The following is a 13,777-nucleotide window of genomic DNA, read 5'->3' as shown; positions in this document are numbered from 1 at the left end:
TAATTCCCAACTCCGAAAAATATGATTTTTATTGTATCACATGACGGCCAATATTGTTGAAGACTATATAATATAATCTTAACTAACGTAGTATTAGCTCTCATTTCCTTTATGAATGAATAATGGAGATCAACATCGTGTATTCATGATGTCAGCGCTAAAGCTCATGCTCTGTTCGATATCTATTTTGGTGCTACAGAAAGCAAAAAAATAGGCGACAGACTAGTAGACCAGACAAATTTCTACATTTATTTATTTGTTTCCTGCTCGGACTCTCGTGTATTGAAAGCCCTGTATGCCATCACCCAATTAAGTTCTTTTACCCGCTACATATCTTCTACAGAGTACTGGCCATGTAAATTTTCAAATTACTATTGTTCATCATATCATCTAGATCTTGAGAGAGAAGAGAGAGAAAGAGGAAATGATCTACCATTTAAACGCTCACACTATCTAGACCTTGAGAGAGGACAGAGACAGACAGAGAGAGAGAGATAGAGACAGAGATCTACCATTTAAACACTCAACTATCTAGATCTTGTGATAGGAGAGAGAAAGATCTACCATTTAAATGCTACAGTCGATTTAGATGTTCACCTGGACCAAAGAGTTCACAGATTAATCCATCTTTTATCGTAAGCAAAATACACATCTTTTTTTTTAATTTATTTTACTCTTTAGTTAATCTTAAACCTCTGAGTGTTACGTATCAATAATTTCAGAAAAGTACATGCCAAGTTTTCTTAAGTTACTTCATATTACCAAATCAGTACTCCAATTTGATTTATTCCCCTCGAATTACTTACTTGAACTCTGTGCATAAGGGTTGCAAAAGAAATTCAGCGGCAAAAGCTTTAGGCCAAATGGTACTCCGAACCACAGAGTTCCTGGCCTTTTTTATTTAAAAAAAATCATTGGACTAGATTTTCCTTCGGCGAGAAAATAAGAGAGACAAAAACATATGACAGATCTAGTATGTTATCCTGCACAGATAGGCAGTGATACTGTCATTTTCCCATCATCATGGATTTAAATCCCACAAGGTGCAAGGGTCACTGAGACTTTTAGGAAATATTTGGTAGGGAACACGCTAAGGGGCATCTGGGTATTGAAATTGTAGAAGTCGCAGGTCAATTTTAATGGTGTAAATTTGAATTGTTGGAGATTTGATAGGGGACAGAGTTGTTAATTGCTCTTTTGCGATTACTTAGTAGAGAGTAATTTATCTTTATTAGATTAATGGGTTGTTTGGTTTGCGGTTACTGAGGTAACTAGGAGCTCAATTACCATAGTTGAACCTATCTCTCATATTTGGTAAGATATAAGTGTAGCACATAGGTAGGTTGCACTTACCTATGCATGTCAAGCTGCATCTACTTCTAAAATCGATATACATTACAAAAGAATAAAGGTAGCAGTATTTCATCCTGCAAGAATTGACAAATTTTTTCCTCAATAAAAAAAAAAGAATTGACAATTTTCGTCAATTGATGTACTTCTGAATTTTCACTCATGCATACCCTATCTCTTATTTTTTTTTTCTTTCTTGAGCCTCACAATTGCCAGGTGTAGATGCTGGTGAATCATAACAGAAGGAGATATAGATGGATGCCTTACCTTTTATAATTGAGAGGCTATCAGAAACCCCATTCAAAGAGTTTTTATCAAAGAACAGCCCCCAATGCTTGAATAATCTGGATTTTGTTGTACAAGAGCTAGTCAAGGTCCGGAGGTACATGAGATGGAGTGAATTTGAGAAGCAGCCCGAGGATCACAAGCAGGCCTTAATTAAGGGAGTGAGACTAACGGTGCGCAAAGTTGGGAAGTTCATGAGTGATATTCATGAGGAATATGACACCAACAGATTTCTAAACGAAGACCATGACACCCATAAGACCATTGATGAACTGGTAAAGGAGTGGGGAAATATCCTGAATATTATTGCTGGTATTGTGTATTGCTGTTACGTGTTGAAAGTGAATCAAGCAGAGAAAGAGCTTGCTCTTGACGAGGTTTACGGGGAAAATTTTGAAGAGTTAGACAGAATTTTTTTAGATGATCCAATAAACACAAGGTTGAATGAGCAGCATAGCGTACAACTCTTCCTCTTGAAGGCGTTTCCTGTTCTGACCGAGAAGAGCGAAAATTCGAAAAAGAAAACCTTTTTACTGGAGTTGTCTAAAGAGCTGGATCATCTCCCTCAATTGATTTGTAAGGCATGTCATGGTTTACGTCTAGCCTTGGTTTTAGTAGGCAGTCTCCTTTCATTCAAAGAAATGATCAACGATATATGGAAGAAAGTGAAAGATGAGTTGTACATGTTCAATGATCATGACGATAGATTGTTGAACATTATAAACTACTCCTATGAGGATTTACCTTACTTTCTCAAACCGTGTTTTCTCTATTTAGCATGTTATCCCAAAGGCTATAAGATCCCCACAAGATCTCTAATTAATATATGGATTGCTGAAGGATTTATATCAACAGAGAGTAAAGAGGACACGGTAGAGGAGACAGCATACAAGTACCTCGAGCAACTTGTGAAAAGGTACTTTCAATGATTTTTCAAATCACGCATCTATATGGAATTTTAAATTCCATTTTTTTTATTTCCTGGCATAAGAGGCCCTGACGAGCTGCTAGGATGACAATATATAAACATAGTGTCATATTTTCCCAATGCAAATTAAAATTTAAGGAGAACGTAAATTTGACCAAAATTTGGGTGTTTGTCATTGGAAATCTACCTAAAGTTTAGATGTTTTGGTCTTTAGTGGCTCTAGTAGGGACAAAACACTGAAAGGTTTCAGTCCTACTCGCAAGATGCCATTATGAATAGTTGAATACTTGATATACAAATTAGCCCCTATATTATAGTAGATTCATGTCAATTAATTTTTGATATTTAATTCCGATCAAGTCTTGCTTCACCCATTTACGGTGAATAATAATATTTTTGAAGCTTATATAAAATAATTTTCATCTTTACTTGTGCATGAATATCTTGGGTATAATAGATTGCTAGTTCTACTGTTAAACATTCCCCTACATTGACCGGATTCGTTTGCCATTTTTTGTTGTTTGTAGGTCCTTGGTTGATGTTTCGAAGAGATCCTTAACTGGTACAATCAAGTATTGTGGGGTTAATCCAGTTATCCATAATTTTGCCATAGATAAATCCAACAAGGAGGGGTTTTTGGTTGCTAACCCAGATGAGAGAACGATTGAATCCCTGTTTCGTGTAGCAATCCACAGGGATAACAAATGTGATTATGGAGAACTTGAAATTAATCATATGCATTCCTTTTTGGCTTTAAAGTTTAATGGAAACATTCTTAGAAATGCCAGGTTTCTCAGAGTGTTGGAATTGTTTAGGTCCTCAGTACCACAGGCAGCAATATCAAAGATGTCCTATTTACGTTATCTGGGATTGAGAGGAACTAGCATAGATGCACTCCCAGAAAATATAGAGGTCATGCAGAATCTTCAAACACTTGATGTTAGAAATACAAACATAAAGACCCTACCTGAATCCTTTTGGAAAATCAAAGCACTTCGTCATGTATATGTAGCCAGCCGTAAAATTGAGGGCCCTCCTGTAAATGCCAACATAACTGACCTACAAACCTTGAAAACATTTGTGGTTCCTCAATCATGGATCAATGAGTGTCCCAAATTCCTAATCAGCCTGAGGAAGCTGGCCCTTTCAAATCCGGATGGTCTGGATTGGAAATTTGTTTGTAATCTTCTTAGCCAGTCAGTTAATCTCCTATCATTGACAATAATAGGTGACTCTGTACCATCGGAGTTGGCCGATACACGGGCGTTTCCAAATCTTGATACTGTGAAATCAATTCGGTTAGAGGGAGAGTGGAGTTGTAGGAAGCTTTTCATTGATAATGTAAAGTTCCCATCAAATATTACCAAACTCACCCTAAAGAAGTCTGGTTTGAACGAAGATCCTATGCCACGGCTAGGGATGCTAAATACACTGAAATTTCTAAGCTTACAAGATGGAGCATACATAGGGAAGCAAATGGCTTGCTCAGAAAAGGGATTTCCATGTTTACAATCCTTAGAACTATTGAAATTGGAAAAATTGGAGAAATGGATGGTCTCAGAAAACTCTATGTCAGAGCTTAGAACACTACGTGTTGTTCAATGCGACAACCTCAATAACCTTCCTGAGCGAGACCATGTTACTATACTGCTGTCTTAGATACTTGAAATGATTCTTTGATTTTCTCTCTTTGTGTGTTTCTTTGATGTATTTTGTGCCTGTTTTCATGTATGTTTGTTATTTTCTGGTGAGTGTGTAAATGTTTAAATTATCAAGATATTAGGAATGAGTGGACGAATGTTGTATTTCTTTAATTTTTTATTTCATCGAGAGTGAATTAGAACTTAGAAGTTACAAGTGTATTTGATGTTTTCAGATTTTAACAAATTCAGATGCTATGTAAATCACGTGCGACTTAATAGTAAGGTTTATTTATCATTTTTACAAAGCATAAGTCTCTTGTGCCTTTGTTAGACGAGCATCTTCCACTTCGGAGCCCTAAATTTTCATAATATTAAATAAATAAATAAAATGAGTAGTATCAATTTCTTAGAATTTTCTGAAATAATAAAACTGAAATGAAGTATATCGATCATCTGGTTGTGACCAAATGTTTCATCAACACCGGAATAAAGATGGTACGTTCCATCATAGTGGATGGCTCGAACACTTCCTTTCGGCTTTGCTATTTTTCAAATTTTAGGAAAATGATATTTATATTCATTTAATTTAATTTTTTAATGCTATAAATAAAAAGTTGGTTCTTCCAGGGGCCAAATTTGAAAACTGGTTGAATTAAAAAATAGTGGAGGGTCAAACTGAAAGTTGGGTCTAGGCAACAATGGAAATTAACGGTGTCTCGTTGTGGCACGACTATGTTGTAACGCTGTACAAGACCTTTCTTCTTCTTTTCTCTCTTTTTTTTTTTTTTTTTAAAATCTTGACAGTGACTATCTTAGATATAAATACTTGCATTACGAGGTAAAAATACTAGCTCAAAGTGGTATGTATACTTTCTGAAACAAGTATAAATACTTGAACGTCGAAGAACCCGAAAACCATGGTTTGTAGCGTTTTTTTTTTTTTTGTATTAGTGGAGAATACAAACCACTCAAAGTCATCATTGTACTCACTGCACTTAAGGTTTTCGTACTAACTCTGCCATTCTTTTTTAGTTTCTTTGCTTAGATCATATTTTTTTGAATTCCCGCATTATAACAACTTCCATACAAATCCTAAAAATAAGAAAAAAAATAAAAAAAATTCTTGTCCTACATCTAGTCTAATTTTGAATATTCCTACAAGGAATCTTAAAAATATCAGTTGATAATGTTAAAGATAATTATTAATTTTTAATTTTTAACTTTTAAAATATCATTTATGTTTTTTTATATAGATAAAAAAATTTAATTGAGTTTTATACAATTTTTACATTAATTAACCGATCTAGAACTAATAATAATATATATTTAACGATATTTGTTGGAATATCAAATAACATTAAATTTGCATAAAACTTGATATACAATCAATCTGTTAGTTCATTGTCAAAATATTTATTATGATAGAACTTCAGCCCCAATTAATCTATAGAGTTATAAACATGATGTCTAAATTTCAAATTCACAAATACAAATAACGACCTAAACATGGAATCACTGCTGACAGGTTAATTGGGTCATATCTGGTATTGGGGACCAGCATCCGTGCAATTCTTCTTTAATAGGACCTATCACCGTTACTTTGGTGTTGTGCTCCATGAACTCTGAAATTCCTGAAACGGATGACTCAGACAAATCCAGGGTTTTGAGATTGGTAAGACGGCTAAGAATATTTCCAAGCGAACCACCTTCTACCCAACACACTATGAAACCCAAGTATCGCAAATTGATTAAACCTTCCAACCAGCATGATCTGTCTTCCTCACAGAACCGAATACGAGAATTGAACACCGTGAACACTCTAAGGAAAACAAACTCAGAAAACATTAAAGGCGCGACAGAACCGAAGAAGAACAAAGAGTGGAGGCTTGGATATTTGAAACCATGTCGTGCTTTTCCTTCTTGAAAGGAAGAGAATTGATCATTCTCATAGGAGCAATGCAATGCCAAACGACGCAAAGGTTCAAGATTTGCATGGTTGTCATCACCTTCCCCATAGTAGCCAAATATGTCTACAGCATCGTCCCCAAGAATGACTTTGATAGGGGGACAATTATTTATGCCAGTATAAATGTCGAATAATCCAGATTGCAACATAGGATGTATAGTAACAACACGAATTGGTTGGTTCGGTTGATTATGGTAATTTGCCCAAATGCTACGGACAAAGCCCCTGTGAATGAAAATTTTCACATTAAAATAGAGCACCAACAGGGCAATGGCAAAAACATGAGGTGATAAAAAATTAAAAGCAACCATATCTTTCATAAAGTGTTCTTATTGTTGTATCTTCCCTTATATATATGGTCTCACTGAATTGTGATGGAACAAGTTTTGCCTTGTGATAAACCACTAAATTTGACCGCATTGCTCTTTGGCATACAATAGATTTAGTACAAGTAATACAAATACGAAAACTGAAATATTTAATATGCAATTTAATATAATAATAAACAATTTTTAAAAAGTTTGTAAAAAACAACTAAGATTTATTATAATCAAGCAACACAATAAATGAATATGTTTATCTTGTCCTCATTCCTGATGAAATACACCCTACAATTTAGTTTGTTTGTTGCTCGATTTAACTAATCTTAATTATTGAAAGCAATTATCAATTAATAATAATAATATCTTTAATAATATAATGTAATACCTCTGGATGAGTTCATCTAAGTAGAGGTCAGCTGTCTGCTCCAGTGTTCTTTCATCTTCTTTTAGTATCATTCCTTCGGCAATCCACAGCCGAATTAGTGAATTAGCATGTATTAGGTAATTTATAGGGAATAGTGCAGCCATATATGTGAAACAGGTCCGAAGAAGTATTGGCAATTTATTGTATATAATAGTGAGAAATTCACTAAAATTGTCTGCAGCAGCAATGTCCCCAAGGACTTGAAAATTGTGAGAAAATGGTTGATTGAACAGTATGTGACCACTTAAAAGTAGCAAGTTCATTGGTGAATCCCCAAAACAACTGGCTGCAATTATGCTTGCTGTTGGTAGGAAATCAGGGGGATACTCTTCAAGGGTATCTTTTTTTTCAAAGGGCTTTCTGAATATTAGTTTTAGTCTCTCTTCATAACTTAAGGATGGCAACTGGTATTTAATTTCAGGATCTAAGTCGAGACAGATTCTTTCAAAATTACCCATTTCTTGACAGGCTATCAACACCCGGCTCCCATTGTTTTCACTGGGAAGAGCTTTTTTGAATATGTTGTACCTCTGTACATTATCGATGACTACAAGATATCTTTTCTCCTTCAAGGACTCATGGATCCTCTGAATCACAACTTTCTCATCATGGTCATCCGATGAGTTTCCGGGCTCGAGAGTTATCAACATCATTCTAAATATGTCGATTGGCTTGAACAGTTCAGGACGTTGGTAATTGAAGCGGTTCATGTCAAATAACCAGAAACAGACATCAAAGTGATTCTTCGCCACAATCCTAAAAAAAATCATAAGAACGAAATAAATAAACAAATGAATAAACATCTATAAAATTTGATTTAGCATGTGAAATTGGATAATAATGTCCAAATGCCATATCATCTAGCTAAATCTATCATATTAAAACATTAATTTGTGGCTTACTTCTGATATTCTTGCTCACAAATATCGGATTTAGCTCCTCTACAATTGTATGGTATCCATAATATCAGTGATAAATCTCAACTGTACTTATTTTAGATTGGACAGTGTAGAAGAAATAATGTCCTTCATTTTTAAATTGAGACTCTTCAAGTAAGAGCTGACACCTAAAATAGTCAACAAGATCTTTCAAGAATCATCAAATAACTTAATTGTAAGGATCGTAAACCTCCTTGATTTGGCGTTTTCAGTTCTTCAGTGTATAAGCTTGTATTACTTGAGCAAGAATTTTATTTTATTTGTAATACTATTACTATATTAGTGGCTAGTAATCTCCAGCTAACCTTACGAAAAAGATGACGAAAACATGCTATGAATCCTAAAAGATTACATTCGATTTAATTAAGCCCCTGAACTATTTTTGGTTCAATATACTCTTAAAATCAATTTTTCTTTGTAAAATGCTGGGCTCAAAAACACGGACACCAACTTCATTTTTCTTTACCTAACCTTTTCTCTCCTACTGGGACCCACCTCACCAGTTCTTTGTATTTCTTTTTCTGCCTCCACCTTCCCACGTGCCTCCACCAAAAGAGGCATTCTGCAAGAGATGGATCCACATACATATGACACCTCTTCATTTTTAATGTGCGCAAAAATGTTCATTATATTCCCCCCAAAAACTAATCTTTTGTGATTAATAGAATTAATTTATATATATTTAAAAGTTATTCTACTAATATTTTGAGAAAAATAATTTGTGTGATTACTGGTGACCTAATGTGTATGTTTTGGTTTTCTACAATGAGCGGTGCTCAATGGAAATTTTGGAGTACTGGATAGCATGAACAACAGAACATGCGACTGGCAAGAATTCTCCAAAAAAAAAAAAAAAAAAAAGTTTCTAAACTCTATTTTTATTTATTTATTAACTAACATATAGTTGTTGTAGGATTGTATCAAGTTGTATGTATGAAGAATTAAGATAATTTGTGATGCCATAAAAGGAACAGACCTCTGGTAAATCTTTTGCGCAAGTGTGGTTTTTCCAGCAGCCTCAGGTCCTAGGATAGCAACTTGTAAAAGTTCAGGAATGGATGGATCAAGCAGTTTGTCAATTATGCTCTTCTGGAGGGCTTCATAGCCCACAAGGTCCGTCTCATCGTTATTAAGAAGAGGGGACGACAAAGCAGGTGGTGGGAAGGCCTGCAGTGTAGCATCAGCATGATTGTGATTTGTCAAGTACATGAGTGCATCATGGTTGGTAATGTTGTAGAGTTGTGATTGGATCTTTCTCATCTCAATTGCAAGCCTGTTTAGAGCAAATAGGTCGACAGGTTTAGTGCTTATCCTCTTAACAGCTTCAGGAAGGAATGGTATTGTTCTCCCAGCTTTGTGCCAGAAATCGAAGAGGGCTCTTTCAGTACAGATGCAGATATCTGCCACTGCAGTTATCCACTCCATGAGATCTGGACTAACAACTTGTTTATTATAATCATCTTCCAAACAGGGTACGGATGGGGATTCCAGTGCAGCGTTGATTAGTACCAACTGGATCTCTCCCAGCATAGATTTCACCGAGACCATCGGATTGGAGGCTTCGCTCAAAGATGTAGCTCCACTCAGTAAAGCAGCTTCGACATTCCACACATCATCAAGTTTTTGTAATGCAAACTCAACAAACGCTTTTGCTTTTTCTACTTGCTTAACTCTTTCGAGAGTGGACATCTCTTTCTTTGATGAGAGATGAAGGAAATTTTCGAATTGTGGTAAAATAATTGGAATTGGTTTATAATTAAGTCGTCGCTTTTTTCACAATTTGTGAAGTCATTAGTCATGACTCATGTGGGACTTGTGGGTATCTCCACAATTAATTTAATTCCGCGAGATGGGAGTTGGTGTCCGGGATTATTCCTTGTCCCTATCTCGTCCCAAGATCAGTCACAGAAGACAAGGCTATGGTGGGCTGCGTTACTGTTCCCATGAGAAAAGAAAAATTCAGTTCACGGAAATAGTACTTTTCAGTTCAATTTTTGTGCCCATATCCATTTCCAATTGAAGGGTGAACAAACTCTAAATAATTTTGGGCCGGAAACACCTGTGGAGAATTATTTTGTAGGTCACAACAGAACATGTGACCCGCAAGAATTATCCCAACAAAAAAAATATATTATTTTTCTAAACTCTATTTATTTATATTTATTTACTGATATATGGACAGAAAATCATTTGTACGTAGATCCCATAACAAAAATTAAAGTTATATCTAGTGCACCGAATTTTTTATTAAACTGTTGTAAAAAATAAAATTAGATTAGTAGAATAAATAAATTTATTAATTAAATTGTTGTAAAATTAAATGCAGTTGTAATAAAAGTAAATTAAATAATAATAGAGATAGAAGTAATAATAGAATTTTATTATCTTGTTTTGTATGTTTATGTATCTTTTCTCTGTTTACAAAATATCTATATATAGGTTAGAAATTGTAGATAAAGAAAAGTTATAATAATAAAAGAGAAAATGAATGTCATTAGTAGTGGAGTAATGAGACAATGAATTGAGGATTAATATTGGGAGATGCAAAATGAATATCCACATAAATCATATTTTGTAACACTTTTCTTTGAATGTTCATTTTCCGTTATACGCTATTAATATGATACATCTGAACCAATATTAAAATGATACATTAGGTCCATGTATACTGCCTCATTAAAAATCCAACCAAAAAAACTCATTGGAATAAAAACTCGATTTAAGGGAAAAAAAAGTACAGTGCATATAACACTTCCTCCATATTTTGATATCATTGAATGTCCTTCAATCGATGTAGACCTATCTTCTTTGTAAGTTGTTCAAAAACACTTGTTGGGAAAGATTTTTTGAATAGGTCTGCTAGAATGTCGAATAATCGGACTTGACAAACATCTATTACGCCCTCCTTCTGTAGATCATGTGTCGAAAAGAACTTTGAGGCAATATGTTTAGTTCGATCTCCTTTGATATGTCATTCTTTGATTTGTGTAATACATGTTGCATTATCTTCATATAGCAGAGTAGGATTTTTCTTGATGTTTTCAAGTTTGCATTCTTCTTCAATGCTTTGAATAATTGACCGTAACCAAACTCATTCTAGATCTGCCAAGTATAAGGTGATCAATTCGACATAATTTGATAATGTTGCCGTTAGAGTTTGTTTTATCATGATCTGTCGAGTATAAGGTGATCAGTCCGGCATGTTTTATCGCCATAAAATTATAGTTCCATAATAAGTGAATACGTATCTCAGTTTGGGATCATGCTTTATGTGGGTCTGAAATATATCATGCATCTGCATATTCAATTAAATTGGATTTTGTATCCTTTTGACAATATAAACCCATATCTCAAGTTCCACAGAGATATAAAAACACATGTTAATTTTATTCCAATGTCTTCGGGTTGGTATAGAACTATATCTTGCTAACACATTTACAGAAAATGTGATATCAAGTCTTCTATTATTTGTGAGATATAATAATGCTCCAATTGCACTTAAATATAGTACTTCAGGACCAAGCATTTTTTCCGGCCATTTTTATTAATATCCCTGAAAAAAAAGAAAATTTTAAAAATAACCCTGTTCCTCATTTTTTTTTAAATATGCCCTGACCGCCTGGACCAGGGGCGGCCCAAAACACCAAGTGAGGCGCCCCAGGGCCCGGCGGCCCATACCCCAAGTGAGGCGCCACCCCCTGGGGCGCCCCATTAGTAATTTGGTTTTTTTTTTTTTTTTTTTGAGAAATCTTAGTATTTTGATTTGAATAATTTTGTTGAAAAAAGTGTTGGGTTTATGTATATGTGTATGTCAAAAAATAAAATATTATGTATATGTGTATGTGTATGCCAAAAAATATAATATTTGATATATTTACGAAGTGATGTCGTAACTTTTTATAACTTTAATTTTTATTTTTATTTCTTTGGTGAACTATATGTATAATATACACACATACACATACACACATGCACATACACATACACATACACATATACACATACATATATACACATACACATACAAAAAAACTCACACATACACATACACATACACATACACATACACATATACCAAATAAATCAATTCGCATAAGCAAAATAGCAAGTTTATCTGCCACCACGTCTGAATAAACCTAACAAACGACTAGTTCTTCTGGTACCAGTGGCAGGTGCGGCATTACTTGTAGAGGCTTGGCTACTAGATGATTGGCTTACAGGAGGAGGGGGTTGTGTTCTACCGGTTGCTTCAGCAACAACTCTGGCATTTTCTCTTTCGTTGTGTTCGTTTATTGCATCTAAATGTAACAATGCAATTTAGTTAGTAATATAATTAAAGAATAAATAAATTTTGTACAATTCTACGTACCTGCCCTGCGCCTGTCGAAAACAGAACGGCGAGCCCGATTTCCCGACGGTCGCCTACCACCCATCTCGTCCATGGTCATTACAATACGCTTGTGTCTCCTCCTTCCCTTTCTTATCCATCCTTCTGAAGGTAATATTCTATCTCCGACATATGCAGGCCACTCATGCTGATCAGGATAAGAATGGAAAGATCCACCCCAAGTGGAAGCAAGGTAATCGGTACGGTACATGTCAGCAACATAGTGATCCTCACAGTAGTTCCTCACTCGGCATACCGCCATCACGTGACTGCAGGGTATGTGACTTAGCTGGGGTCCTTGGCATGTACAGGTTACCGCCCTGGCATCTCCGAATTTAACCACGTACTTGCAAGCCCTCTTGACAAACGCCATAGTGCCGTCTGGTTTACGGGTGGTAGGAACGTACTCATTTGGATTTTGCACTTCGAATTCTGTTCCATCGTTACCCATCGGGATCACGGTCATGGTTGCACCTTTGTCTCTGTGTCGTCTTAGTTTCTCCTCCACCCTTGTTGAAAATGACTGGTTCATCCTTATTAATTCTGCGGCCTTAGCACGCCGTTCCTGAAACCAGGCATTTAACTTGTAGAATGTGTCCTCTACAACTGCAGCCACAGGCAACATCCGGCTCTGCTTGAATACTGCATTCAGCGACTCGGATCCGTTGGTGGTCATAATTCCCCAACGCCAACCTCCATCCCGGGATTGATATATTTTCTCGTATGCTGGATCTTCGTTGACATCTCGGGGATTATTTTTCCCCACCTTCATTAAGTAGAGATTTTCCTTTGGCATGTACTACATAGAAAATAAGGAAATAGAATAATGTAAGTAAACAATTGTAGTAAAAAAAAATTGTTTTCTTAAAGTACAATAATATATGTAAACAATTGAAATGCATGTACCCTTGCAAAACTGCTAGTCATCTCTACCACCCTTCTCGGCTTTTTCTTTCTGCAATTCCATCTAAATGTATCAGTAACCCACGTGTCGCCTCCGGTTGCCTTGGAAAGGTTCTCCGCAACGTGTTGCATACACAACCTGTGCACACACTGGCCAGTACGTGTTGACCAACCGTAATCTTCACGATCAAAAACATATTTTATTCCTTTGTGCTGGTCTGATATCACACAGAAAAACTTCCCTTCCCCAATCACCCGTCTTCTTAAAAACTGCATAAAGAATCCCCAGTTCTCGCCGTCCTCTTTACGAACAATTGCAAACGCCAAAGGCAACAGCTGGTTCTCAGCATCATATGCGCATGCTATGAGTAGTCTCCCCTCGTAACGGCCAGACATGAAGCATGCATCAATGCTGATAACAGGTCTGATGTATGGCACAGCCTGGATACAAGGACCAAAAGCCCATGCTATGCCCTTGAATTGTTTAGCTCCCTCTATTAGTACACCGTCTTTATCAAAAAAAGGGCCATGCCATCGCTCATATACGGTGCCGACATTTGTACTTGCCATGGCCTGGAGCAATGGTGCCAGATAGCCATATGAGTCCTTCCAACTACCAAATATCCTGCA

The 13,777-nt window shown here is 35.8% G+C and overlaps 2 protein-coding genes across 2 annotated transcripts; one reads left to right on the top strand and one right to left on the bottom strand.

Annotated features, from left to right (window-relative positions):
* Positions 1-1,579: 1,579 nt before the first annotated feature.
* Positions 1,580-4,353, top strand: LOC144560088 (putative disease resistance protein At1g59780). The gene is made up of 2 exons (XM_078309242.1): positions 1,580-2,551; positions 3,091-4,353. The coding sequence occupies exons 1-2, from the start codon at positions 1,605-1,607 to the stop codon at positions 4,220-4,222; spliced, it is 2,079 nt and encodes a 692-aa protein (XP_078165368.1). The 5' UTR covers positions 1,580-1,604; the 3' UTR covers positions 4,223-4,353.
* A 1,354-nt stretch (positions 4,354-5,707) lies between these two features.
* On the bottom strand, positions 5,708-9,546 carry LOC144560871 (putative disease resistance RPP13-like protein 2). The gene is made up of 3 exons (XM_078310094.1): positions 8,834-9,546; positions 6,881-7,675; positions 5,708-6,397 (listed from the first exon to the last, which is right to left on the bottom strand). The coding sequence occupies exons 1-3, from the start codon at positions 9,544-9,546 to the stop codon at positions 5,719-5,721; spliced, it is 2,187 nt and encodes a 728-aa protein (XP_078166220.1). The 3' UTR covers positions 5,708-5,718.
* Between the last annotated feature and the right edge of the window lie 4,231 nt (positions 9,547-13,777).

Source organism: Carex rostrata, chromosome 10 (assembly GCF_964058835.1).
Source record: "Carex rostrata chromosome 10, lpCarRost1.2, whole genome shotgun sequence".
NCBI lineage: Eukaryota > Viridiplantae > Streptophyta > Magnoliopsida > Poales > Cyperaceae > Carex > Carex rostrata.
This window is presented reverse-complemented; position numbering and strand designations above follow the sequence as displayed.

Excerpts from the sequence above, each read along its gene's own strand:
- LOC144560871 (XM_078310094.1), bottom strand. The coding sequence starts at position 9,546 with ATGTCCACTCTCGAAAGAGTTAAGCAAGTAGAAAAAGCAAAAGCGTTT. Across the intron at positions 7,676-8,833 it reads GCGCAAAAGATTTACCAGAG|GATTGTGGCGAAGAATCACT; the intron begins GTCTGTTCCTTT and ends GATTTTTTTTAG. Across the intron at positions 6,398-6,880 it reads TTAGATGAACTCATCCAGAG|GGGCTTTGTCCGTAGCATTT; the intron begins GTATTACATTAT and ends TTTCATTCACAG.
- LOC144560088 (XM_078309242.1), top strand. The coding sequence starts at position 1,605 with ATGGATGCCTTACCTTTTATAATTGAGAGGCTATCAGAAACCCCATTC. Across the intron at positions 2,552-3,090 it reads CTCGAGCAACTTGTGAAAAG|GTCCTTGGTTGATGTTTCGA; the intron begins GTACTTTCAATG and ends TGTTGTTTGTAG.